The 25,468-nt window shown below is 52.1% G+C and overlaps 8 protein-coding genes across 8 annotated transcripts; 5 read left to right on the top strand and 3 right to left on the bottom strand.

The window, feature by feature from the left end:
• Nucleotides 1-1,413: 1,413 nt before the first annotated feature.
• BBA_07586 (RNA polymerase Rpb2) lies at nt 1,414-5,155 on the top strand (the record flags this gene model as incomplete). Its single annotated transcript, XM_008602683.1, has 2 exons — nt 1,414-1,884; nt 1,937-5,155. The coding sequence occupies 2 exons, from the start codon at nt 1,414-1,416 to the stop codon at nt 5,153-5,155; spliced, it is 3,690 nt and encodes a 1,229-aa protein (XP_008600905.1).
• Nucleotides 5,156-6,106: 951 nt separating this feature from the next.
• BBA_07585 (tyrosinase precursor) lies at nt 6,107-8,139 on the top strand (the record flags this gene model as incomplete). Its single annotated transcript, XM_008602682.1, has 4 exons — nt 6,107-6,386; nt 6,432-6,562; nt 6,607-6,873; nt 6,925-8,139. 4 exons carry the CDS (start codon nt 6,107-6,109, stop codon nt 8,137-8,139), a joined length of 1,893 nt encoding a protein of 630 aa, XP_008600904.1.
• A 2,609-nt stretch (nt 8,140-10,748) lies between these two features.
• BBA_07584 (MAP kinase kinase skh1/pek1) lies at nt 10,749-11,114 on the top strand (the record flags this gene model as incomplete). The annotated part of the gene is made up of 1 exon (XM_008602681.1): nt 10,749-11,114. The coding sequence occupies one exon, from the start codon at nt 10,749-10,751 to the stop codon at nt 11,112-11,114; it is 366 nt and encodes a 121-aa protein (XP_008600903.1).
• Nucleotides 11,115-11,996: 882 nt separating this feature from the next.
• Nucleotides 11,997-13,184, top strand: BBA_07583 (uncharacterized protein; the record flags this gene model as incomplete). Its single annotated transcript, XM_008602680.1, has 1 exon — nt 11,997-13,184. The coding sequence occupies one exon, from the start codon at nt 11,997-11,999 to the stop codon at nt 13,182-13,184; it is 1,188 nt and encodes a 395-aa protein (XP_008600902.1).
• Nucleotides 13,185-13,975: 791 nt separating this feature from the next.
• BBA_07582 (cyclin-like protein) lies at nt 13,976-15,552 on the bottom strand (the record flags this gene model as incomplete). The annotated part of the gene is made up of 2 exons (XM_008602679.1): nt 13,976-14,140; nt 14,194-15,552. 2 exons carry the CDS (start codon nt 15,550-15,552, stop codon nt 13,976-13,978), a joined length of 1,524 nt encoding a protein of 507 aa, XP_008600901.1.
• Nucleotides 15,553-19,190: 3,638 nt separating this feature from the next.
• BBA_07581 (proteasome A-type and B-type) lies at nt 19,191-20,062 on the bottom strand (the record flags this gene model as incomplete). Its single annotated transcript, XM_008602678.1, has 5 exons — nt 19,191-19,509; nt 19,576-19,816; nt 19,876-19,910; nt 19,966-19,980; nt 20,034-20,062. The coding sequence occupies 5 exons, from the start codon at nt 20,060-20,062 to the stop codon at nt 19,191-19,193; spliced, it is 639 nt and encodes a 212-aa protein (XP_008600900.1).
• A 604-nt stretch (nt 20,063-20,666) lies between these two features.
• BBA_07580 (FAD-linked sulfhydryl oxidase ERV2) lies at nt 20,667-21,455 on the bottom strand (the record flags this gene model as incomplete). Its single annotated transcript, XM_008602677.1, has 2 exons — nt 20,667-21,069; nt 21,142-21,455. The coding sequence occupies 2 exons, from the start codon at nt 21,453-21,455 to the stop codon at nt 20,667-20,669; spliced, it is 717 nt and encodes a 238-aa protein (XP_008600899.1).
• Nucleotides 21,456-22,126: 671 nt separating this feature from the next.
• Nucleotides 22,127-22,944, top strand: BBA_07579 (uncharacterized protein; the record flags this gene model as incomplete). Its single annotated transcript, XM_008602676.1, has 3 exons — nt 22,127-22,250; nt 22,321-22,391; nt 22,804-22,944. The coding sequence occupies 3 exons, from the start codon at nt 22,127-22,129 to the stop codon at nt 22,942-22,944; spliced, it is 336 nt and encodes a 111-aa protein (XP_008600898.1).
• Between the last annotated feature and the right edge of the window lie 2,524 nt (nt 22,945-25,468).

Genomic DNA, 25,468 nt, shown 5'->3' with positions numbered 1-25,468 from the left:
CGCCGGAGAACGGCGAGGCTTGCATCGTGCAGCGTGCAGCTACAGAGTGCAGGCATTTGTGCAGCATGCAGAAAGCCACGGCTGGAAAAGGCGACCAAGCAAAAAGGCTCTGCCTTTGGCTATCATTGTGCAGTCACTGTGTCTGCCTAATGAGCTGCAATCACGATGAGCCAGTCCACTAGTCATACATGCAACATCATCCAGTGATGTATAACTAATGCTGGGGACGACGTGGCACTTGGCCGAGATACGAGCTTCCCCTCTCCCGAATCACATCTGTCCACTTGTTTATTTCCCATGGTCATCTGCTACTGCAGACCATGTGTACTGGTTCTGGTAAAAATGGATAAACACAACCAGGTCTCATGCTGCAGGCCACAGATGCAGGCCGCTGTCCCAAGTGCCCCTCCTGCCTCGCCCACGCCCAGTGTGGCTTGAGATCCTTGCTCGCACCATCACCCTCCACCTTCCCTACGTGCTGTTTACTGGTACGTAGGGGTTCGCATCATCACAGATATGGCCTCAGGAATGGGCCTCGCAAGCTGCTGTTCAATGGACCTCAGCCGCTTACCCACCAGCCAAATGGCTCATCTACACCAGCAATGTGTATAGCGTCACGCAGCCTAGCACCATTGGCTGCGAACCACTGTGTGCCTCAACCAAGTAGATTTGAACAACATCGTGAAAACCACTAGCCTTTGGATTGTCCAAAGCCCGATAGTCATCACAATAGTCGCACTTCTCATCACCAGGGGCTCATGATGTGTTTCCGTCTTGACTTTTTGCTTGTGCTGAGTATCGGCCACGCCGGCACGCCGGCCAATGGCTAGACAAGGTGGGAGGGGCTGGCCTGCAAGGCATCGGCTCCTCTCACCTATGAGAGACGAGACCTTCACCGAAATAAGCAGAACTGATGACTGCCGTGTGTAACCTGCGGAGGCTTTCTGTTGCAACTAGTTAGCTGCTCACGGGCTGGCTGGTTGCCCCTTGTCCCTTGTTAATAACACAAGTAAAGGCGAACTGTTGCCGCAGCTCTGCAGCTCGGCTGCCCCTCTTTGCTTGATTCTTCTCCAACTACACCCCCACTTCTGAGATGGTGGGTGTCCCCGTATCGATAACCACATTCTTTATCTCATGTGACTTGATCTTATCGCAGCTTTTTTTTTTTCGCTCGCAGTCGCAACAAAGCTCGACTCGATGCAAGGCTGGTCTGAAAGTGCAGCGCAAACGCAGCTTTTTTTTCTCGATTCACAATTGCTCGACGTCAGCGTTCTGTACATTCCTTGGGCTGCTGAGCGTGTTACGATTGCAGCAGCGCAGTTTTCCAGACTCGCGCAGTTTTGCGTAGGATAGCACCTTTTATCAACTGGCGCGGCTGTACACATCTCAGCGGTCTGCCGCCAAACCTTCACAATGGCTCCTTCGGCGACGCGGACCGATTGGGACCACGAATATAATCTCCTAAGAAGAGAAAACCTATTTCGAAACCCCCCCAAAGATCACACCGCATATCCTGCTCTCCAATTGGCAGTCGATCCTCACATCGAGTCCTTCAACTGTTTATTTCGAGACGATGGCAAGCCCAGCCTGCTCGACCACGCCATGGCCGATATTGGCACCAAAACTTTTTTCGACGGCGACGAGCGCAAGGGACCCGAGGGCAAGAATAAGCTCAACGTTCGCATAAGAAACGTGATGCTGCACCGACCTCAAGTTCCACCCTCCAACAAGATGGCCAAGAACCGTGAAATCTTCCCTGCCGAGTGCAGAGAACGACATGTCACATACCGAGGACGTCTCTCGGCTACTTTTGAATATAACATTAATGGCGGAGACTCTCATGAATTTGTTCGTGACCTCGGTCAGATTCCCATTATGCTCAAGGTAAGATGACAGGAGCCAACCTAATACCACACGAGCCACTAACACGCCGTAGTCGAACCGCTGTCACCTCGAAAACAATTCGCCGGCACTACTCGTCCAACGCAAAGAAGAATCTGAAGAGCTGGGTGGGTATTTCGTTGTCAACGGCATTGAAAAGATTATTCGCATGCTCCAGCTCAACAAGCGCAACTTCCCCATGGCCATCAATCGACCCAGTTTCCAGAATCGTGGCCCTGGCTACTCGCCATACGGTATCATTATTCGCTCCGTCCGCCCCGACGAAACCTCACAAACCAACGTATTGCACTACCTTAACGACGGTAATGTTACGTTTCGTTTCTCATGGCGAAAGAACGAATACCTCGTGCCCGTCATCATGATTATGAAGGCTCTCGTCGAGACCAACGATCGCGAAATCTTCGAAGGCCTCATCGGCCCCATGGGTAGCAAGGCGACCGGAAATACTTTCTTGACCGACCGTGTCGAGCTGCTTCTGCGCACATACAAGTCTTATGGCCTCTACAGCAAGTCAGAGACGCGAGCCTACCTCGGTCAAAAATTCCGAGTTGTTCTCGGCGTTCCAGAAACCATGTCCGACTACGATGTTGGCACCGAGTTTCTGCGCAGAATCGCCCTGGTACACCTTGGCAACGTCAAAGTTACTGAGAAGCAGGATGATGATAAGTTCAAAATGCTACTCTTCATGGTCCGCAAGCTCTATGCCCTCGTCGCCGGCGAATGCGCGGTCGATAACCCCGATGCGATTCAAAACCAGGAAATTCTTCTTGGCGGGTTCTTGTATGGTCAAATTCTCAAGGAGAGACTGGATGAGTTCCTTGGGGTCGGTGTTCGTCTGTCACTACGAGAATACTTTCGCCGACACCCCAGCGTTACGTTTCACTCTGAAGAATTCCGCAAGGAGTTTCCCACAGCCATCTTCCGCAAGGCCAACGAAAATTTGGGTACCTCGATCGAGTACTTCCTTTCCACGGGTAACCTGGTTAGTCCTTCTGGTTTGGACCTTCAGCAGGTCGCCGGTTTCACCGTCGTTGCCGAAAAGCTTAATTTTCTTCGTTTCATTGCCCATTTCCGCATGGTGCATCGTGGCGCCTTTTTTGCACAGCTCAAGACCACGACAGTCCGAAAGCTTCTTCCTGAATCGTGGGGCTTCATGTGTCCTGTCCACACTCCCGATGGTGCACCTTGTGGTCTTCTCAATCATTTGGCGCACAAGTGCAAAATCATGACAGATCACATTGATGTTTCCAAGGTCCCTGGCCTTGTCGCCGAGCTTGGTGCTGTCGATACTTCTACTGCCTCCACAGCGGAGAGCGTCGTCATTATGCTTGACGGCAAGGTCCTTGGCTGGTGCAAGCCCAAGGAGTCTCTGCGCATGGCTGATTGTCTCCGCCACTGGAAGGTCGAGGGGAACCGTGGTGTGCCTCTGCACCTCGAAATTGGATACGTTCCCCCATCCACTGGTGGTTCGTACCCTGGTATCTACATGACCTCAACACCCTCTCGCATGATCCGCCCTGTCAAGTACTTGCCTCTACAAAAAGAGGACATGGTCGGTCCCTACGAGCAGCCGTACATGTCTATTGCTGTCGTACCCGAGGAAATCGAATCTGGTCTATCGACCCACGTCGAGTTTGATCCCACAAACATTCTCTCCATATTGGCAAACATGACTCCCTTCTCCGACTTTAACCAGTCTCCGCGTAACATGTATCAGTGCCAGATGGGTAAGCAAACCATGGGTACCCCTGGTACAGCCCTGGTACACCGTACAGACAACAAGTCGTACCGCCTGCAGACCGGCCAGACGCCCATTGTCCGTGCTCCTCTGCACAATGCCTATGGCTTTGACAACTTTCCCAACGGAACCAACGTTATCGTCGCCGTTATTTCGTACACCGGCTACGACATGGACGACGCCATGATTATAAACAAGTCGGCACACGAGAGAGGATTTGGACATGGAACTGTATACAAGACAAAGAAGATCTCGCTCAAGGATGACTCAAGAACAAGGGCAAGTAAGAGTGTCACCAAAGCTTTCGGTTTCGCCCCTCACAGCTACGTCAGCGCGTCGTACCAGGGGATGCTGGATGATGATGGCTTGCCGCACGTCGGCCGTCTGGTTCAGGAGGGCGATGTTATCTGCGCCTGGCACACGGTGACGCCCGACTACCGTGGTGACCTCGTCAATCTGGATGGCATCACTCATTACGAGAAGTACAAGGACGGCGAGACTGGTTTCGTCGAGGAAGTTCGATTGATTGGTGCCGACTCCGGCTCCGAGCTTCTCCAGACCATCTCAATCAAGTTCCGCATTCCTCGTGCGCCTCTTATTGGCGATAAATTCTCGTCTCGTCACGGCCAAAAGGGTGTCTGCTCGCAAAAGTGGCCAGCTATTGACATGCCGTTTTCTGAATCTGGCATGCAGCCTGATGTCATCATCAACCCCCACGCCTTCCCGTCTCGAATGACCATTGGCATGTTTGTCGAGTCTCTGGCAGGCAAGGCTGGTGCTCTGCACGGCCTTGCACAAGACTCGACGCCCTTCAAGTTTAGTGAGCAGCATACGGCGGGCGACTACTTTGGCCACCAGCTGATGAAGGCGGGCTACAACTATCACGGCAACGAACCCATGTACTCGGGCATTACGGGCGAGGAGCTCGCTGCGGATATCTACATTGGTGTCGTCTACTACCAGCGTCTGCGTCACATGGTCAACGACAAGTTCCAAGTGCGTACGACGGGTCCCATTGTGCCGACGACCGGCCAGCCCATCAAGGGTCGTAAGCGTGGTGGCGGTATCCGTGTAGGCGAAATGGAACGTGATGCGCTGCTGGCGCACGGCACGGCATTCTTGCTGCAAGATCGCCTGCTCAACTGCTCCGATTACACAAAGTCGTGGATCTGCCGCCGCTGCGGCTCCTTCTTGTCGGTGCAGCCGACAGTGTCGCAGTTCGCGCCGTCGAGGAAAAAGGCCCCGAGCGTGGTGCGCTGCCGCCACTGCGCCGTCAGGCTCGACGACGACGGCATCGATCTGACGGAGATTCAGGGCGAGATATGGGAGGACGGCCAAGGCCGTTCGTGGGTCGGTGGCGACCAAACCACACAGGTCGTTGTGCCGGGTGCCCTCAAGTACCTCGACGTCGAGCTGGCCGCCATGGGCGTCAAGCTCAAATACAGAATCAACCAGGACGATGAGCCACGAAAGGGCGCACTAAAGCCGCTGCCGCTGACGGCGATCAAGGCGTAAGGCATAAGACAAGGAAAAGTACATATCACGTTTGGTCGTTTTATTGTTTCGTCCCGTTATTTGTATGTAGAGCAGATGAGGCACAAGTCACGGGGACGTTTGTATACCTCTGGGGGCGCATTTCTTAGCATAAGTTAGCGGCTCAATTATCGCGAAATCACGTAAACTTGTTTTTCGACTCGGGCATGTGATGGTGAGGCGAGAAGAAAGTTGACGGATCGCGTTTTGCAGACCGTTGCACAAGCCGGGCTGTATACAAGCGAGTGCATGCGAGTGGCTGGGTCATCGCGTTCTCCGAGGCACCACGGGCAAGGCGAACCAACGAGCCATGATGGTGAAGGATTCGCATCCCTACCTCAATTTCGGTCATATACGCTTGATTCCAGTGCACCGCATAACCGCGACGCGGCGCAGCGCGAGCGGCATTGCAAAAGAAGAAAAAGTCCGAGTTCCGCTGACAGCTGGCAAGCACCAAACACGGGCACTTCTTGCTCGTCGCGCGTTTTGATCGGCTGCCCGACGGCGCGACTTGCAACTCCTGCGAAGCAAACAGGAGACTCTTCATTCTTGGCTCGCGTTTTCTTGCCCTTCATCTTTCTTGTTCTTGTCATTTCTCAATTCAAATACGGCGCTGGCTCGGGGATACACAATTCCATCATTTTCTGGTTATCACGAGATACAAACGCCCGCCACCGATCTCTGCCGACTGTTTTGCTCTTCCCTCGATTGCGACTTGGAATACAAAAGGAAGTCGGTTTTTCTCCATTCCGCAAACGACACAGCGGAAGACCTTGTTCATTATATGCTGCGTTTGGAACAACCTAATTCATATTCGCATTATCAAGACTGTCTCCTCGACTCACACAACGCCCACGGATCGGCATCAGACTATACTTTCTTACTTTTCTTCACAGTTCCTCTTGGTCGAGAATATCGGTGACTATGATAAACATGCCTTGGGTAGTGCTGCTCGCGCTCATTGGTGTGGTAGCCACCGCAGCGCAGTCATATGACTACGGCATAGACATAGACCAACTCGTTCGCAGACAAGACCCTTCAGCCAAGATTATCGTCGGAAGGCTACCTTTGGCTTCTAATGGAAGCATGCCAATTAGGCTTGAGCTCCGCGATATGAGAAAGGACGGGTACATGTGGGATCTGTACGTACTGGCGCTGAGCATGTTTCAGTCCGTGAGCCAGGACCAGTCACTTTCGTGGTATCAAGTTGCAGGTAAGATGGCTCAATCGTGTAGATTTCTCCCACTGACATTTGCAGGTATACACGGCGTTCCCTTTCAGCCGTGGAACGGCGTTCAGCCTGCGCCTGGAGCAAGTCTGTCAGGATACTGCACTCACAGCTCTGTCTTATTTCCGACGTGGCACCGGCCCTACTTAGCACTCTATGAGGTATGAACGCTTCCATGTGATTTGGGCAAGGCTGACACTATCAGCAACAAATGTTTAAACTGGCAAATGCCATTGCCAGTCTGTTTGTCAACCCGACGGAGCGAAATCTATACCAGCAAGCTGCCTCACGATTCCGAATTCCGTACTGGGATTGGAGCATACCTGCTCCTCCTGGCGAGACACACTTTCCAGACTGCTTCTGGAGCCCAGTGATTCTACAGTATGGACCAAACGGGCCACAGCATATCCGCAACCCGCTTTATTCCTACATGTTCCATCCTTTGGACGAAGAGGCCTTTATTTGGAACCCGGTAAGTCAATGATTTGTTATGCGCTCTGCTTATTGCTCTCTAACTGTTTAGCTCAAACATTGGAACGAGACCAAGCGAGCTCCGAACACAACTGCCAGTGAGACTGCGCCGCCTTCTGAAAATTTCCAGGTCAGCGCCGCGCTGTTGTCGAAGCTTCCCGAACTACAGCAGCGTCTCTACATTATATACTCAAACTATCACGAGTACAACGCCTTTAGCAACAAGGCGTGGGCTGCGTCTCAGAAGGCGTCGAACCTCGATTCCCTCGAGTCCATCCACGACGTCATTCATTTATATGGAGGTCTGAAGGGCCACATGACATATGTTCCGCTGTCGTCATTTGATCCCCTCTTCTTCTTGCATCACACAATGGTAGACCGCCTTGTGTCAATTTGGCAAGTGCTGAATCCCAATGCTTGGATTCAGCCTATGGCAAACGGCGAAACTAGCTACACGGCTCCTAAAGGAACTGTGCAAGATTCTACCAGCCCACTGGTTCCATTTTACGATACCCCCGACACCTTTTGGACCTCTGATACATCGCGAACGGCCGAGGTGTTTGGATATACCTACGCTGATACACATCCGCACATTGGAGATAGAGCTGCCCTGCAACAATCTCTTGTGCGCAAAATTAACATATGGTATGGCGCTTCGAGTCCAGCAGGAATCGCCGCAAAAGATTCACAACTCCGAGTAGCTGCATTGCAGAGAACAGGGGGGCCTTGGAGTACAAAGGCTTCCAAGGGAAGGCCAAACATCAAACTCACAGCCGAGGACCCTCCTGTCGACAAGATTGTGAAGGCGGGTGGTTATACAGAGTGGATTGCCAATGTGCAAGTCAATGTTGAGGCCTTGGAAGGGGTGTTTGAGGTTCACTTCTTTGTGGGCGCACCCGCGGATGATTCGGCAGATTGGGCACTGTCGCCAAATCAAATCGGCACTGTATCCATTTTCGCCATGAACCGGTCAACTGGATCACAGTCTAAAATCTCTGGCACCCTACCGCTAACGTCGGCACTGATGAAACTTGTCGCGACTGGGGCGCTGGCGGACTTGGATTCATGCTCAGTCACGCCTTTTCTCAAGCGCGCATTGGAGGTCAGGGTGCGCAGTCACAACGACAGTGTGATTGAATTGAGCCGTGTCGAAGGGCTTCATATCGAAATTACCAGCGCTAGCGTCAAGATCCCCGAGAGCGAGGTCGAGCTTCCATCCTGGGGTGAGGCTAGGACGGAGTGGACAATATGGCCTGATGAAGTATGATGGTGCTGGTACCGGTGGGTTGCAATAGATCATTTTGGGTGCATACTTTATGCTAGATGTATTATCGCAATTTTGATATGGTGGTAATTATTGGCGACGGCCAGGGTTTGTATTTTGTTGTATTATTACTAGCCATGTGGTAGTTATGTTAGAGTAACTGTTAGAGTCTGCCAATGGATGTTTATCTGGTGTAGTTGCTAGTGATACTCGGGTTCAACAAAACTTTCGTTCAGGCTTGTTCTAAGAGTTGAAAACGCATGCCATATTTGAACTAGTTCTTTACTATGATAGCGGTGTCTTGCTTTCTGAGTGCTTTTAACTGATTGTTTAATAGCTGCAGCTGGTTTTCTTGCTAGCCCAGCTTCACTTTTCTGCCGCTGTTGGCCCCACTTGGGCCTGGGCTCTGAAGGCCCTGGACTTGACCAGAGTCTTGCCGCATCTCTCACCTCATGCTCACCTCAATCCTTCACCATCAAAACACCAAAATTCTCCGCCGCCACCATGGCCGTTACGAGCCGTTACGAGCTCATTAGAGACCCTGCCTCCCGGCCAGAAACCCCCGAGCACTATACTCGCAAGTTTGTATAGAGCACTGAGAGCCTTTACCGCGCCAAGACTAATCAGTTGTAGGCGTTGTACATAATTCGAAATTGTGTTGTGATATAAGGGGGTATAGGCGCTACAAAGATGTGGCGCGTCCATTTTTTGAGCGTATAGCTCAACAAATTGGGGTTGTACATATCTTGAAACGCGTCGTACATACTAAAATAGCGTCGGCGGCTACAGCGGTTTCGGGTACTCCCTAATGAGAGATCTTGCACCAGTGATATCACCTTCCGATGTGGACGCAGCCAAGTCGATATGTCGGTAGCGGCCACCTTGGGAGACCCAGGGTCACGGTTTGACAACATGTTGCCTTCTTTAGATAGGCTTCATGTCCCTCACGACGAAACGACGAACTCTCCTTCTTCCATGTTCTCTCCTGACAAAATCCAACTTGCTGTTTGCTAAAGACACTGGAAATGGAAACCTTCGCAAGCCGTCATCTTCGCGATGAGGCGGCTGATGCCACTGACCTTGAACCGACCAATCCACTGTCGGACAACGAACGGCGACGCGTATATCGTGCCCGGACGCGCCAAGATGTAGACGGAAAAGTACAGCAAGGAGATTCCAGCGCAGAAACCACAGCAAAGGTATCCAGTTCTATCATTGCCAGACAACAAGCCAAGATCACATCAGCTTTCGAAAAGAACGCTCCCGATTTCACCAATGCCCTCGTCGTGGCAGGTTATGAGCGTCATCGCGTCGCTGAAGCCGTGAGGCATGCTTCTGAAGTTCAATTGCCAGCAGCTCGACTCATCTTTGTTTGTCCTGTTTCCCTCGGCACAACGTCACAGTTCTCTACTTCTGTCAGACTTCACGATATCTGCGGTCGCAGCATAGTCGCCGCGCTGCAGCGCACAGAAGATGTCGATTTTCATTTTCGAGTTCCTTATCATTCGGAAGCTGACTCCTCCTCGAGAGGAGATCTAAAGGTTTTGGAGGGCCGCATCTTTTACCATCCGTCATCAGACGATTGTGTATTGCACAATCTCTCCGATACCATATATTATGCCTCCAAACACGATAGAACACAGCGTCATCGGCTGGGAAAAGGCTCCAACACGGTTCTACAGCCCGGTTTGTGGAGGATATCGGCCATCATCTCTGGAAATACTGGCAAAAATTCATGCCCATTAGCTGATGTGCTGATCCTCCCACGCCGTTTCTGCGTCGTCCGTACTACTCGTACGACTGACCACGGAAAGCGTGCTTATGTTGAGCAGCCAGAAAACAACGTGTTGCACAAAAGGCCGAAGGTGCATCCCGCAGCTCAGGCCATGCTCGAACGGTCTATAGCCTACCAGTGTTAGAACGAGTGACGGTCGCTCCCGTGAGTGGACCTGTCACACTGAAGAACCATGACACGCGTGTTGAGCAGATAGAGGCAGTGAGTGACGTGCCACCACATCTACGAGATGGAGAGGTGGTCATTATCAAGTCAAGCCCGCACCTGCGCGGAAATGTATCTGTTGAGAGATTGACTGGTCGCAGCCCTGCTGATTACCAGCTTTCTTACCTCCATGGTGTTGGTCAAACAGCGGCCACGAATGTCTTTGCATGCCAACACACCAGAATCCCCGGCCGAGTTGTCGCAAAAGTCACTCGGGTTGAGCATCCACTAAGCCTTCCAAACCGCGCCAGAACTTGGACGCGAGAGACAACTATATTAAGGAAGCTACGACACGTAAGTTCAGTTTATCACTCGTGACCGACTCCTCGCGCTCACAGATCGTCAGAAAAACATTATGGAACTGAAAGGATCTGATGGCCGGCTGTTGACTATTTTTCTGGAACATCTTCCGCCGTCTCTCTCCCATTTCATCAAGTCATGGGAATCGACGCAATACAGCTTGGCACAGCACAGCCTTGTGATGCTGCGCGATATCACAGCAGCGCTTGCCTATTTGAAAAGGGAGGGAATAACACATAACGACATAGAACCTCTGAACATTGCGTACTCTCCCGCACGTGGTACTGTCTTGCTTGACTTTGGGATGGCATCCATGGACGCGGACGAAGATATTGGGGGTACGCCTCCCTACATGCCGCCGGAATATGCTGGTGGGCGCCTGAGAGGCCATCTCGGGGACGTATGGGCAGCGGGGGTCACGCTGCTAATTGTGCTCAGGAAGCTAAAGCAGCCTGTGCGGGCGGATTACTTTGACCTAGAAGATGTTCACAACGAAGGCAGCGAACACCGCTCTATAATGAACAATTGGCTAGAAAGGGTGGCGCAGGCAAAAGCGACACTGGACCTGAATGAAGATAGTATCGAGTCTTTGGTGGAAAAGATGCTGCATGAGGATCGGAGCAAACGCATCTCAGCCGAGGAAGTGCAAAAGCGCTTGCTATTACCTGATAACAAGTGACTTGATAGCCAATGCGCTGGAGGTCCTTTGCAGATACTACAGGCCATACTCCGGTAGTCAGTCTTTACCAACAGCCAGTCAATGAAGAGCCAGTCAATGAAGAGCCATTCATTGAAGAGCCAGTCAATGAAGAGCCACTTAGTCAAGATTCAGTCAATTAGCAGCCAGTCAATCAGCAATCAATCAACTAGTCACTCAACAGTCAGGCAGCCAGCAGTCGCTCAATCAGCAGCTGCCTTATTAAATCAACAGACAGTTAAAGTAACAGCCGGTCAATCAGCAGTAGTCGGTCATTGACTGTTGATTAGGCTCGACCGCCAGCTAGCTTAGAGAATACATCATCATCACACCCCCCTAACGATTGGTAGCAATTGCACAAAAAGGTTGCGCGGCCGCCCGGCCATCAACATCCATTGTTTCTTGTTCTTTGGTCAACCATATTTTCAGGCTTCGACCACCAGTGCACCGTGCCCAAGGAGTTGAGGGCGCCGTCGTTGACAAGTCGGCCGGATCCAAAGACACATGCCACCGGATAAGGACTACATTGCGCTCATTTACGAATTTGTCGAGGACGGCGAGAATGAACCGTGTGCTCGTGCATGCGCTACCTAGGTAGGAGGTAGTTGATGCATGTAGTTTACCCGCCTTGTACGAATTTAGTCAGCGGGGGAACGAACCTTATGCTAGGTACACCACAGGTCGTGTCACTGTCTCCGCCCACCTAGCCCCGGACCGCAGAGTTCCTACCTTATTTGCACGCGTCACTTGGTCCTTCTTTCCCTCGATCCAATGCAAAATAGCCGCTCGATCATCTCGTACCTTTCTTGAGTAAACCTCAGCAAAAACCTCATCGAAAGACCAGACCGTGCGCGACAAACGACCATGACATTCCTCTCCGAGCCGCCGTCAGGCTTGCCCTTTGACGTGAATCACGAGTGGCGTCAAAGGGCTCCTAAAGGCTGTAGGAACCCCAAGAAGCTTCGAGTTGAGTACTGGAAAAAGTATAACCACGTCGAGATTCCGTTGCGGAGCAGGCAAGATTGGTACAAGGTTGCTCTCAAAGTCGCCGAGGAAGCTAGCACGCCTGAGGAGCTAGAGAGAGGGTTCGAGGCCGAATATTACAACGATCTCAGGAAGCAGCTCGAGCTTGCTAGGAAGGTTTGCAAAAAGGGCCGCGATGGCGACTCGTACAATCTACAGCGAGCAACAGCCGAAATCCTAAACGAGAAGGCTCTGGCAAGCCTGCTACAGCTGTGCACTTGTCTGCTTTACGGCTGGGCCGAACCTGACCGCTCCAAAAAGGACATGGCGGAAGAGGAAGAGGCATATATTGACAGGGCTCTGAAAGATCCGTCCCTGATTTTTCCTTCTCAAACTCAGCATATCTCCTTGACCAAGGACGGCGAGGACGAGGATACAAGCGACAACGCTATCGATACCGAACCCGATTCCGATTGGGACGAGTTTGGTCCATATGAAGCGCCTTTAATGAGAAATTATTGCTTCGATTCCATCGCTCAGCTAGAAGGACCACCGCCTGCATATTCTACAGATGCCGCCGCAGAAAAGAACCCACACGCCAAACCAGCATTGAATGCCGGTACTGTCGGTGCCCATGAGCATGCCAAACGAGATACGGCTAGGTCGGTTGCCGAATCAGCTCAACCATTAGCGCGACCAGCATCAACATCAAAGCAGGAGCCATCAAGCATCTGCAATCAATCCATGACGAATAGAGCAGCCCCGCCATCACCGCCAAGCACAGCATCGCCGCGGTCAGACTCAACCGCGGGGGCAGGTTGCTGTTCCGGAGACGATGAATCACAGTCACGGCAGCAGCCGACAAGCCCAGCATCCGTCCCCGAAGCAGCAGCGACAAAGAAGCAAAAATGCGGCGAACCGGTAGCAAATGCAAATGGCAAACGCAGTGACTACACAAAGAGTAACTCGAGTCCGACCCACGCGGTCAAGTCAACGGGGAGGAAGCGGAGCAGGTCAGAAAGCCCTTTTGATGCTGACATTGAGGAAGAGGAGCGCTTTTCCAAACGGCGTAGTAAGTTTAGAAAGTAATTGTCACATTCTCTCATTCAACAATGGTCCGTCCCCCTCGGGCACTTTGTCTGCCTTTTTGAAACGTGAAACAAGAACCACGCCAACTCTGACTACAAAGCTGGACGGGGTCAAGTAATGCCTCGGTCTCGGCACTTATTACGAAAAGAAAGCTCTATTATGATTAGAGGCGTGATTTGTGAACTCAATATGTAGAGGCAGGCTTGTCAATACGAGAACCATTATTGCTAATGAGGTAAAATTCCACGTGCGTAAAACAACCATCACTCGCCGTCTTGACGCCATGCACACCCAAAAACTGCTTCTATTCTCCTGGCCCGTACAAAATACTCTTCACGCTCCTTCGACAACGCATGAGTAGACTTATGCCAGCAGAGGGCCGAATCTTTGTTTGAAGAAGGCATGCACTTTTGTACGTCTTACACATGCATCGCTCGAAGAGTTGGAATAATCGTAATGCATCAGCTCTATATACCTTGGTCGCCCAAAACAAGCACACTGAATCAAGACATCGCAGCAACCAAAATCCTCCAAAGGGAACATGTAGCGGCAAGATAAAGAAGAGAAAAATGAGACCCCAACGCCGACGCAATGAATCTGCGCGATCCGTCCTCCTGTAACAGTATATTCAGTTGGTTGCGCAAGCCATGTTTGTTGCCATGGCGTAATTTTGTGGCCCAAGCCGTGAATTTCTAAGGTGAGCTTCCCGTTCCCGAGTTTCCGTTTCCATAAACAATTATTAACATGGTGGTGGTATCTGCATTGTATGCAGAGGTGGGTCAGGGGTCCATCTATTTGATGCCAACTCCCTTGGCCACGACTTCGCGAGCATAGAATTCGACCAGCATCGTGGCGTAGCCCTCGAGCTCCTCAACGGGAATAGCCAGTCGAAAGTCGTTGAGAATCAGGAATTGAAGCTCCAGATGGTTCAGTTCGGCAAGCGGCAGGCCACCAACCTGAAACGTTAGTGACATAATCGATCAAAGTCTGGTGCGGGTGCTTGTCATACCTTGGCATATCTCGAATTGGTGTAAAAGACGTCCGAAAAGAATTTGCTCGCGCAAGTGACGCCCGAAATGATGAGCCGGTGAATATTGAAGCTGTCGACAACAAAGTACGTGGCCGGGCTCGCAGCATGACGCTCCTCTGGCGCAAACGGCTTGCTTCCGTCGTCTCGCGCCGTTGGTGAATTAACCATGGCATCGTCCGGGTCGTCGTCGTCGTCATCATCGTCATCGGCCAGATCAGAGTCGGTCTCGTCCGAGTTGTCGGCGGTAGACGTGGTGCTATCACGCATTGTGGTGTCGACCTGCCGCGAGGCAGAGCGCGAGTGGGCAGGATATGTTTGCGACTGGGAGGCGGCCCGTTGACGGGCACGCTCCGTCTTGACGACTCTATCGTTGACACGCTCCGTCATGCGGTCAAAGTACACGAGCAAGCTCAAAAACACTTCATAAGTGGTTGGACAGTACTTATGTATCCTACCAAGGTAGCTGAGAATGGAAATGGCAGGGACATTTTTGCCATGGAAGGCAAGGACAGAGTGGCTGAGGGGGGTCATGTGGGAGCCCGAGGAGTCGTGGTTCTGGTTGGCCTGTTGCTGGTGGGCAACGTTGCGCTGCATGGCATCGTGCTGCAGGTCGTTGGTCGTGGTGATTTTGGTAAGTAAAGCGGCGACCATGTCGATGACGTCGTTTATCGGCATTGCACTAATCTCGTACTGGGTCTGGCCGGCCGCGGGGCCGCCGTTGGCAGCAGCACCGAGAATGCCCTCTTGGACAAGAGTAGTAATATGAGTGAGATCACGGATGTGGACGATGGTCTGCGCAGTAGGAGCATCGACGGGCGGCGCCAGAGGGCCAGCCGATGAGGTTGCGGCAGAGGTGGCATGGATGCGATATTCGTCCGAGGGCGGTGAGGGCTGCTGCTGTCGGGAGTCGGGAACTGGCGCGGAAGGATGGAAGTGAGTCGCAGAGACGTCATCTCTCTTGATGGCATCCATAGACGCAAAATTTGCATCATCTACCGGAGGTGGCGGCGGAACGACAGCGGCGGGGGACGAGGACGGCGGAGGGGAAGGAAAGGTGGCAGGGCCAGCGCGAGAGGAAGGAAGAAATTGGCTGCTGCGGGCCGCAGAGGCGGGAGACGCGTGTGCCTTAGGGGCGCGATGCGAGGCAGCCGAGTCTCTGCGGAACGACGAGGACGGGGGCGAGGGGCGCGACGAGGGCGAGTGGTGCGGCAGGGCGGCAGCGTTGTTGGTAGAATAAGACGTCGACCGCTGTCGCGCGCGGCTGGGCGACTGTTGGTAGTGAGGAGGTTCGTGGGAGCGGGGCGACTTGCGTTGCAGCGACGACGAGCTTGTAATCATATTATGGAATCGTGAGAGATCGGTTACGAAGTCGCCAATTACTGCTGCCATTTCATCGTCATGCGAGCGCTGGGAGGGTGTGTGATTTTTTTTTTTTTTCCTTCTCGGTGAACGAGAGAGGGGAGAGGGGCCCAACGTGCGTGGTTGCCCTGCGAGTCTCTGGTGCGAGGCGGGGGGCGACGAACCAGGGCGGAGGAAGCGGGACAAGCTGATTGCGTCTGAAGAAAAAGACGCAGAAGAAAAGAAAGATGCGAGATTAGCGGATGATCTTGATTTGGGAAAACAGATGGGTAGAAGCAAAATTAAACAAATGCGACGCCAAGAACAAATAGACGGGGAAAGAATTGAAGAGGTAGATTGAAGTGGCGGGAGGAAGAGGAAGAGAAGCAGGATTTTTGCTAGGAGGTGGCCAAGGCACGGAGAGGGGGGTGGTTCTTTGCCCAGTCTTTCGTCAGGGGCCTTGTTGTTGGGCTGACGACGGGGAATGCAGAGCTTGTAGGGGTTGTGGCGGCCTGTCGGTGGCGGCTCCGGGTATGGTTTCAGCGCATTACAGCAGGCTGCAGATCTCCAAGCCACTGTAAGAGTCGCTCAAAAGAGGCTCAAAGTCCCCGGAAGAACTGCTGAAGAACTGCTGGAGAGCTGCTGAATAACCACTAAAGAACCACTGGAGAACCGTTGACTAAATTATGGTGCAACGCCATCGCTGCTTGCGGTGGGCGACAATGAACCGGAACGGCCAGCCCGACCCTATCTCGACGAATCTCGCGCGAGAGTTAAGGCGATTAAAAAAAGAGGAGCCGGCTCTCGGCCGAGGGCGAATAGAGTCTAATGTATCAAGACTCCACGTCGTCTCTCTGATATCACCGTGGCTGTCGTTGAGCGACGACGCTCGTCTCCCGAATATGACCCATGACGCCAGTCGTTGTTTTCGATTTTCATCAGTCGCCGGACGCACATGAGCGCTCGCCATCTAGTGCCGGCGTCGCATCACGCTAGTCCAGCCGGGTGTGAGATTTGAGAGACGTTTTTTGATGCGTGGCCGCAGATGTGTTGCCTTGTCGCCGCCTCGAGTAATGCCGCGGGGTTGGTATAGACACGACGTGACACGGCAGGCGCGGACGACTGCTGTACAGTGCCAAGGAACAGAATGTTCCGTGTGTGTGTACCTATGTGTGTGTGCGTGTATGGTATGCGTGGCCATTGCCAGCCACGCCACCTAACGTGGAATCGCCCTCGACCGCAGCACGTCACCCTCTGTAGGCGTGTGGCCGCGCACGTGGAAACATCACTGCTGTGTAGGCGGGGCTTATGTCGAGGGAACGAATGGAAAATGAGATTTGCGCATATTCATGCAAGAGAAGGGTAGATCAGACAAGAAAAGAGACTCACCAAGTTAAGTTGATGCTTGCCGGGTGATGTATAGTCGCAGTAGAGCCACGACCAAGGGCTTCCTTCCTTTTTCTTTTTAGACGCCGCGATTGGTTGCAAGCTCCGAAACGTGACGAGTCGTCGTCAGAGGCATATGTCCGAAATGGCCGTTTATGATGTCGTATCTATCGAAGATTGTTGCATCGACCAAGAACTTATCGCAGTAGCGTCGTGACTGACAAACGGGCAAAGAAATGTGTCGCTGCGTGTCCCCTGATTTCCGTTTTTCTTGTTTTCTTGTTTTCTTGTGATATTCTCTCTTGCTTCGATGCAGAGACCTTTGACCGGGAATGTCTCTAAAAGTCAAGACAATCCTCGCGTAAATTCACTTGATTCGTCCGGGGGCTGTAAAGGAGCTGCAGGACAATGGGCTTGCGCAATGACGGCAGATGAACAATCAGCCAGCCTTTTGCTACAGCTGAGGATATAAAATGCCGCAAGAAATCTGGAGACTCTCTGAAAAGGTATCGCTTGTTCTCTTCCTTGTTTGGAGAATGATTCCTCGTCGTGGGTATTGATGGCTGACTCGGCTGTAAATGCTGCTTTGTCTGTTGTAGCGGTCTGCGGCTCGTGTTGTGGAGAGGGTCGCGAAGAACGGGTATTGTACTGAGGAGCACGGTCTGTCCTTGCCTGCTTTCGTTGCGTTGTATTTCCTTCCTTCAAGGCCCCGGAATCTCTTTCACCAAAGGATCGCAATTGTAAAAAGAGTCAGAGGAGAAAACAAGTGAAGATTTGTCGAGTAGTAATGCCCATTTGTTGCGCGGCGGGCCGGTGTCGTCGGCGAGTTCTTTGGTCGGCGCTATCAAACGGCTGGCTTGCTCAACGTGGGTGTCTATCCGCGCTGTTGTTGGCTCTTTCCAGACGGGCAGACAGCAACGAGCAACTCAAGCACCTAAAACAAGTTTCGCACACTGTGTGTGTGAAAGTGAAGAGTACCAGGGATATTGAAGATGCAAAAAAGAAAAAAAAAAAAAGTTTCCTGTCAGAAGTTGTTGCAAGCAAAGGCAGTTGTTCTCCAAGATATGCTGGCCCGTTCTCCTTGATGAATGATCTTTCCAGAGCTAGCGCAGGTCCTTTGACATGAAGAATATATTTTCCCGTGAATTCTCCTTTACAGTGCTTACCAGCATATTGTCTGGTCTATGGACATATACGTATGCATGACCAGTTGCGCCAAACCATATCTTCGTCTTGCCGCACGTGGGCCCCAGCTGCCATCCACTGTGGAGTAGACATCACCCGCTGATCTCTCAACGACACACCAGTCTCTCACGAGTAACGACAATGCGTCTCCTTTCCATTATTGACCGACTTGTCCCATGTACTCCATACTCTCTGTATTATGTGCCTGGAACCAGTTTTATTGGTTTGCTTTCTTTTTCCTGCTTTTCGTCTCAGAAGCTTCAATTTCTCGGGGAATCTTCTTCTCCTTCCGGTTCCTGATTTTTCACTCGAGGAACTGTCTTGGCAGGGAGATCAAGTTATTCGGCTCAGCACCGCAGAAGACTCTCGCCCGCTTTTCGTTGCTGCACTGCACCCCGTGCCCTCTTTACCAACATCTTTATTGGTTCAAATGCAGCAATTTATTACATCATCTGCGACCAGGCTCCTGGGCATCCAAGCCATCGGTCAAGCGGCTGCGGCGCACGCCATTCATATCCCATCCGCCGTCCGCCACTCTGCCGGATGCTATCTAAATTACTTAACTACTACAACCGCCTGCATCAGACCGCAGCCACAATACGGACACATTGATTACAGGTCATACAATGCTCATCCACCAACACATCTTGTATGCGTCTTTAAAAACGCCTCTTAAGCTGTGTGGCCCTCGTGGCCACTCGCGGACACACGTCCCGAACCAGACACGCAGGTCAAGCACAAGAAATAACGCATAGCTACAAGATTCTCCTTGTTAAGTAGACATACTGTCTTACAATGGAGCCTTGTTTACCCCATGCCATCTACATCTCTATTTCAAGCGTACTGGACCAGCATCTTCTCCGCAGGCATCGCGCATAACACGATGCTCGGGCCGTCCCGTAGCTCTTTCTCATTTGCATGAGGCGGCACATCAACAGATGACCAGCCATATGACTTACCCTTCTTCCAACGTCATAGGCATTTGTGCTATCCATTATCCCACTTCACCACACATGCACAAGTCCACTCCTACGCGCTTCTCGGCCGATCCCGCCCCCTCATATCATTTAGTCGTGACGCACAGTATAGTCCGTGTCGGGCAGGTACAGGTGGCGGTCCGCGCCCTTGGCCGTCAGCACCACCATGCGAATCACGCCGCCCGAGCTGCCATCCCACTTGATGGCCTCGCGCAGCGCACCCTTGACAAAGCTGACCGCCTCAGCCTCCTCCATGCCCTCTTTCCAGTTGGCGTCGCAGTAACCGTAGATGTACGTCGATCCCGACCCGCCAATCGCGTATGCTTGCTTGTGCAGCGATCCGCCCAGCGGGATCGAGTAGACTTGGCCGCCGAACCGCTCGTCCCAGCCTGCAATGATCAAGCCAGCTCTGTTCAATTTGTCAGTACTGCTCCTACTCTGTTTCAAGTGCGGTCGCAGCTCAATCTCGACTTACGATAGACGGTCCTTGTTGGCGTAGCAGAGTTCTTGGAAAATGGACGCCGCGGTTTGCGTCATCGGCGGTTTGCCGCTCTGCATCGCAAACATGCCCAGCTGGTATTGCACAATGTCCGCGACTGCCTGTGTATCGGCTGCCGAGCCCGACCGGCAGCACCAGATGGTGTCGTGTACTCTAGTAAGCTTATCCGTCACTCGGTTGGCAATGTACGCGCCCGTCGTAGTTCTTGAGTCAGCGCCTGTTCAATCGTTAGCTAAGCTGTTCCCTCTGCTCGCCAGGAGCCATTGCTGCGCATACCGAGAATAACTCCATCCTTGAATGTAACCGCCATACTATCCTCCCGTTAGCATCCAGCCAGCGATGCCCCAGTTCGTGACCGATACGTACATCGAGGTACCCAGGCTACGACAGATTAGCTTCAACCACAGGTTTTATCGTCGCATGCGCAAACTCACTTGACCTCGCCCTTCTTCAGGTGCTCCATATCGACGTGGATGCCATCTGCGCGACTGTTAGCTGTGTGATAACGGATGGCGGCCGATCACGGCAAACGAACCCTCGGACAGCACTCCCTTGTGGCCAAACTCCATAGTGTCGGTATATATAATGTCGATGTGAGGGTCTGGGTTTTTGATTCAATATGAGAGAGCACACTCGGATTCGTCGTTGTCTCAATTGTGATGTGAGCGATGCTGCCAGTCGAATGGGTCGGAGCTCTCAGCCTAGCTCAGGCAGCTTCGGACGCGCAGCCGCGACGTCGTCAGAGCTACCTGGTGAAGTCACGTGAAATATCACGTGTATCTCTCCAGCCGTAGTACAGCCAACAGCAAAGGCCGAAGCAATTCTCTCATGTCTTCATTCAATTGTCTGCCTTTTCTTTTTCATATTTTAGCATTAATCGGCCAATAATCATTACATTTGATGGGATTCATGGCAAATTGAAAGGTATATTGATGCTTGAGTATGTGTACTATAGATTTGCATACTCGGTGATTCATAACGTCGCTTTGCTGTTATCCAAAAGACAAAAAAATGATGGCGCCTAAAGTGTACAATTTTGTTTCATCCACTGTGAGAAAGACGATGCGTTACTCTTTCTTCTCATCCTTCTTGTCCTCCTTCTTTTCCCCGGCGGCCGTATCGTCGCCCTCCTCTTTACTCTCCTTGCCCTTCTTGTCGTCGTCTTCGGCGCAGCCGCAGTCGTAAAAGTCGCCAATGGCGTTGCAATCAAAAGCCGGCTTCTCAAGACGCTCGTTGACGAGGTTGTGTGCGAAGCAGAGCCAGCCGGCGGCCGCGCTACGCGAGCCGGCCTGTGGCGGGTACTTGGCGAGGATACGGCGAAAGTGCTGCGCGCAGTCGCCGCACGGGTACAAACGCGCAAACAGCTCTATAAACGACTTGAATGTCGTCTGCTCGTCCTTGGTCGGCTTGTCGGGGAAGCGGGCAGCCATGGTGTGCAGGAACCGCCACGTCGCGCGTCCAAGCTCGGCTCTGCGGGGATGGATGTCAGTTAAAGCTGGTTGCACGAAGGGGAAGAGGGTCCAAAGAGCCATTTGTACGTACTTTAGTGTCGCATTCTCTAGCTTGGGCGCTATCGAGAGATCGTCGAGCGACGGCATCGAGTCGACGTCTATGCTAAAGCCGCCCGCCGACGGTGTCGCAGACGGCGCGGCGCCGTCCTTGATGGGCGACACCGCATCATGGCCGCTGTCGCCGTGGGTCGACGCCGGCGGCGGCTGCTGTTTTAGAGGATTGCCGGCGCCGACAAACGAAGCGGCGCGATCGCGTACCGGCGCAGAGGTAAAGAAATATGATACGCTGAGAAACAGGAAGACGATGAGGAGAAGTGATACCGTCAGGTGCTGGCGACGTGCCATCTCGACCAGCGTGATGGGGAAATGAGCAAGAAGGCGATGGTGGTGCAAAAGTGTGAGGTGGCTGTTCTGGGATCACGGATAATGTTTCGAGAACAGATGGCACCATCATGATTCATGAGCATTGCGGCGCCGCCACTGCGGAGCAAAGGGAGACAAGGTGGGCCCCTAGCGCTGCACAGATCGGTCTGTGGCCCAGCATACCAACGATCAGGTAATGAATAGAGGGAAGGAGGTCGACTTGATGGAAGGCAGATGCATTTCTGCAAGTCTGGATCAGAATTCTTGACATATTCTTACTTGATGGAAGCCTCGCTTTACGGAACGGTGCCCAAGATTACCTACCTACCTGGACCCTGCATGCACGCTGGAGCACGCTATTTTTAGACATTGACACTGTAGTAGAGACTTGCAAGGTCGGTCAAACCCAATCAAGTGTGATGGGCAAGATACATATCGCAAGTTTCCAGCTTTGTATTCGTTTTCATAAGCGACGCGGGTTGGGAATAATGGCCATCGTCGGTTTCTGAGAATGCGCCTTTTCAACACACAATTCCCTAGTCTTATCTGCACCACGCCGTACAAACCCCAGTCATGGCCATGTGCGGTCAACTATCTCTGAATTCGCCTTCTATATCCATTTTCTGTCCTCAAATATGCTTACCAGTGCCGCAATGGCCTCACAAGTCATTGCTCTTGCGGTGCATCATCGCTCTCGCAGCGCGTCGACTTACACCGACACCTTTTTCACTGGCATCGCCCCCAAGAATTACTCGCAGATACTGCTCGCGCAGACGTGTACATCAGCATCGACCCGAAAATCGTGTGGCTGTTGAGCCTGCCGCTTATTGAGACGTATCTTGTAAAGCGCCGCATGCTGGCGCTTACGGCAGTGGCGACGAGGACGAGTACGGGGGGGCATATAAGATCCCGGCCATGGTAAGCCTTTGATGGCATAAGTAGATAAGTATCCGTCAGTTCCTCTGGTTCATATGACAAATCTGTGCTCATAACTTCTAATACTTTGTCTGGACTGTCCGATCGATCCGTTTTGCATTACTTGCCACCACGATTTATCATTTTCCCTCTGCTTCAAACTCGGCTTCCGCCTCGCAAGTCCGGGCCTCTTAGCAATTGAATGCATTTAAAGAGCCCTGATACATGCTTTTTACCTTGGATGCTCTTTGCCTTGTGAGCTTTTCTCCTTGCATTGATACGCCTACTCTGCCTCTGGCTTTGCATCTTTCTACGTGAGTCCGTCCTGACCAACACATACATCACAACATATCTAAGCCACCGGCACTGAGCTCTTCATAACCAAGCCTACACCGTCTAAGAGCTGCGCCTTTAGCTATTCACCGTGGTCAGCCACCTCATTACCGCCAACGCCGCCGGCATTCCCATCCAGGCGCGATGCGGCCGCCTCGCCGACCGCTCCTGGGACTGCCTTGTGCCGTGTGTCTCCGTCTGCGGGCTCCTAACGCGCTGCTGAGCCTGCAGAATTTGACCATCTGCTCTCAGCTGGTCGTCTACTATGATATAACCCGTGACAGGTGCCGTCGTCTCTTTGCCAGTGTCCTCGCTGGCTACATATAGATAAGGTCCTTGTCCCATAGCCAATCGTTATGATGTCCCGGTCCCATAGTAAATCGTTATTCGTTATAATAGATCATTTCCGAAGTAAATAACCTTTCCCATTTCCATGTCTTTTATCCGCATGTCTTATATATTGGAGCCCTAAGCAATGTCCTAAAGTAACGTGTCCCAAGTCACTGGCTGCTCTTCTTCGACTTTGATGCGTCCGCAGACGGCATTGGCTCGATGGTCTGCCACGTCCTGGACTCGGCACTGTAAAAGATGATGAACGACGAAAAGGTGGTATGGTACTTACAGAATGCGGCCTGACAGTCGGTTTCGTACTTGTCTCGCACGTTGTCGGACGTTGAGAAACACCACTGAGCCACAGAGATGGAGGTCACCGGATATGTCTGGACACTGCTGATTGGCAGACTTGGGCGAAGACACATGAAGGTCTCGACACTTCGTGGGCTCGAATAACCCGCTGTACAGACGACAGACGTCTACCGCTACCATAGGCCTCTTTGCTGGCAAAGGTTCCCTCATCTCACAGACGAACCTCGACGAGATTGGCACCCACGTCGGCACGGTACCATCGGTCAGGAGCCTCAACCCGCTGACGGGCCCATCGTCTCTGGGCGCACTGATTGCCCGTGAGATGGGAATTGTCTGGCGGCGCAGGTGTGGGCGGGCGGGCGTGCTCTTGGTGGCGGCACTGCCGTTGGCGACGGCGCGGGTGATGTGCACTGGTTGGAAGCTCCACGTCAATTTCTACATCATTAAGACGTTTGGCACTTGGGCGAGCTATATCGACATATTGATCTCGACTCGTACATGGTTCAATCTCATCTGCCATCTTGACAACACTTCCTGCACCGCGACCCTCCTTTGACTGCAGGACCGCCTCAAGACCAACCTTTTTCAACTTCCCCGTCATCATGAGGATTTCTACCCCGGTCTCTGCCCAGTAACAGAGCGTTCTGGTCACTAGGGTGTCGTTGTCGCAGCACCAGCTTCCATGCACAACGTTTGCTGGACCTGCGTGGGTGTGAACGCCATGCAGATTGATATAAGGCAGGCGGCAGCGTCCAGGTTCTACTTGTCTTAATGCCAAAGGCAGCCCCGCGCTGTCTTTCACTCGAACATAATCACGATAATAGAGACGATACCTCACATGTTTCCTTTGCGCAGGGAGTTGGTTATGTCAACGGCATGTCGATTCTGCATGTGAAATGGAGCATGCATCGTCGTTGTATGCACCAAATAAAAAGAGTCTATACTTGGTGAACCTGAGTCAGTTTTAGAAATCATATAGTACTGATGTAGTAGTACAAATGTCCGAATGTGTAAAACAAGCATGAGAAAAGAGGAGTACAACGAGCTCGCATCACGAGCTCGCATCACGAGCTACCCTACGATAATGAATTGAAAGGGCTTGATTCACCAGCAGATATCAGCGCTCGATTAACTCAGTGCTCAGTTCTCAGACACAAGATCATAGGCAGCCGCACGAAGTGCGCCATCCAGCCCAGTCTCAACATCAAGATCTTGTACCCTGAGCCCTGATACCCATGCTGCAGACAGTGTATGATGCCGGTGTATACGCAGGTCTACCAATCACCATGTATGACTGTTGATCCGGCTACGAAATACCACTACTACAATAGTGCAGTTCCAGGGTAGAGAGTATGGCCTTGACTTGACAAACCCCATGGCAGTGTGTAGCAAATGTTATCGAGGATACTGCGCGCTGGTACAGAGACCACCCTCGATTCCGTAGCTCGCGCAACAAGTCTCTTACTGTTATCAATACACTTTACTCGTGAGACGAGTGGCCAGACGCACCATCACCAAGGTCATTCAATACGAGATATGCTAAGCGGACCGACTCACATTATTCCTTCGCGGACCGACTCTCCTGGGGAGGCACCTGCCCGTTGCAGAGTTTTACACTAAGTGCTTTGTACCTGCCAGCGTGCCTCCTCACACTACAGTCAGCGTATTTAGGCCATTATAGCTATAATAAAGGTAGAAGATTAGAGAAAAAAACTAATAGCTACATTATTCATTAATTAAAGTAGCCTTTTTTTCTTATAGTATTCTAGCTAAGATTAGTGCGATGAGAACCTTTTAGCTCTTTTTGTGCGTGTTATGGTGATGATGGCGCTGACAGGTATATAGGCTATAGTGTAAGGCGCTGTACAAGCCAAGTACCTCTCTGAGAGAGTCGGTCTGCCAAGTAAAGTGAATCGGTCCGCTTAGCATCTCTCTTTAATACATCGTCGTCGGGGTAATTCTCTCCGCGACGAAAGGAATTCTCCGAGACTTTTGATTTGGAATAGAGGCCAACATGCGCTCTTTATTTGCCACGTGCAAGTATTTGCGAAAGAGGCCACTTTCTGAAAACCCACTGAGTGACATGCTTTGCTTTGCGGTGA

Source organism: Beauveria bassiana (assembly GCF_000280675.1).
Source record: "Beauveria bassiana ARSEF 2860 unplaced genomic scaffold BBA_S00026, whole genome shotgun sequence".
Taxonomy (NCBI): Eukaryota; Fungi; Ascomycota; class Sordariomycetes; order Hypocreales; family Cordycipitaceae; genus Beauveria; species Beauveria bassiana.
This window is presented reverse-complemented; position numbering and strand designations above follow the sequence as displayed.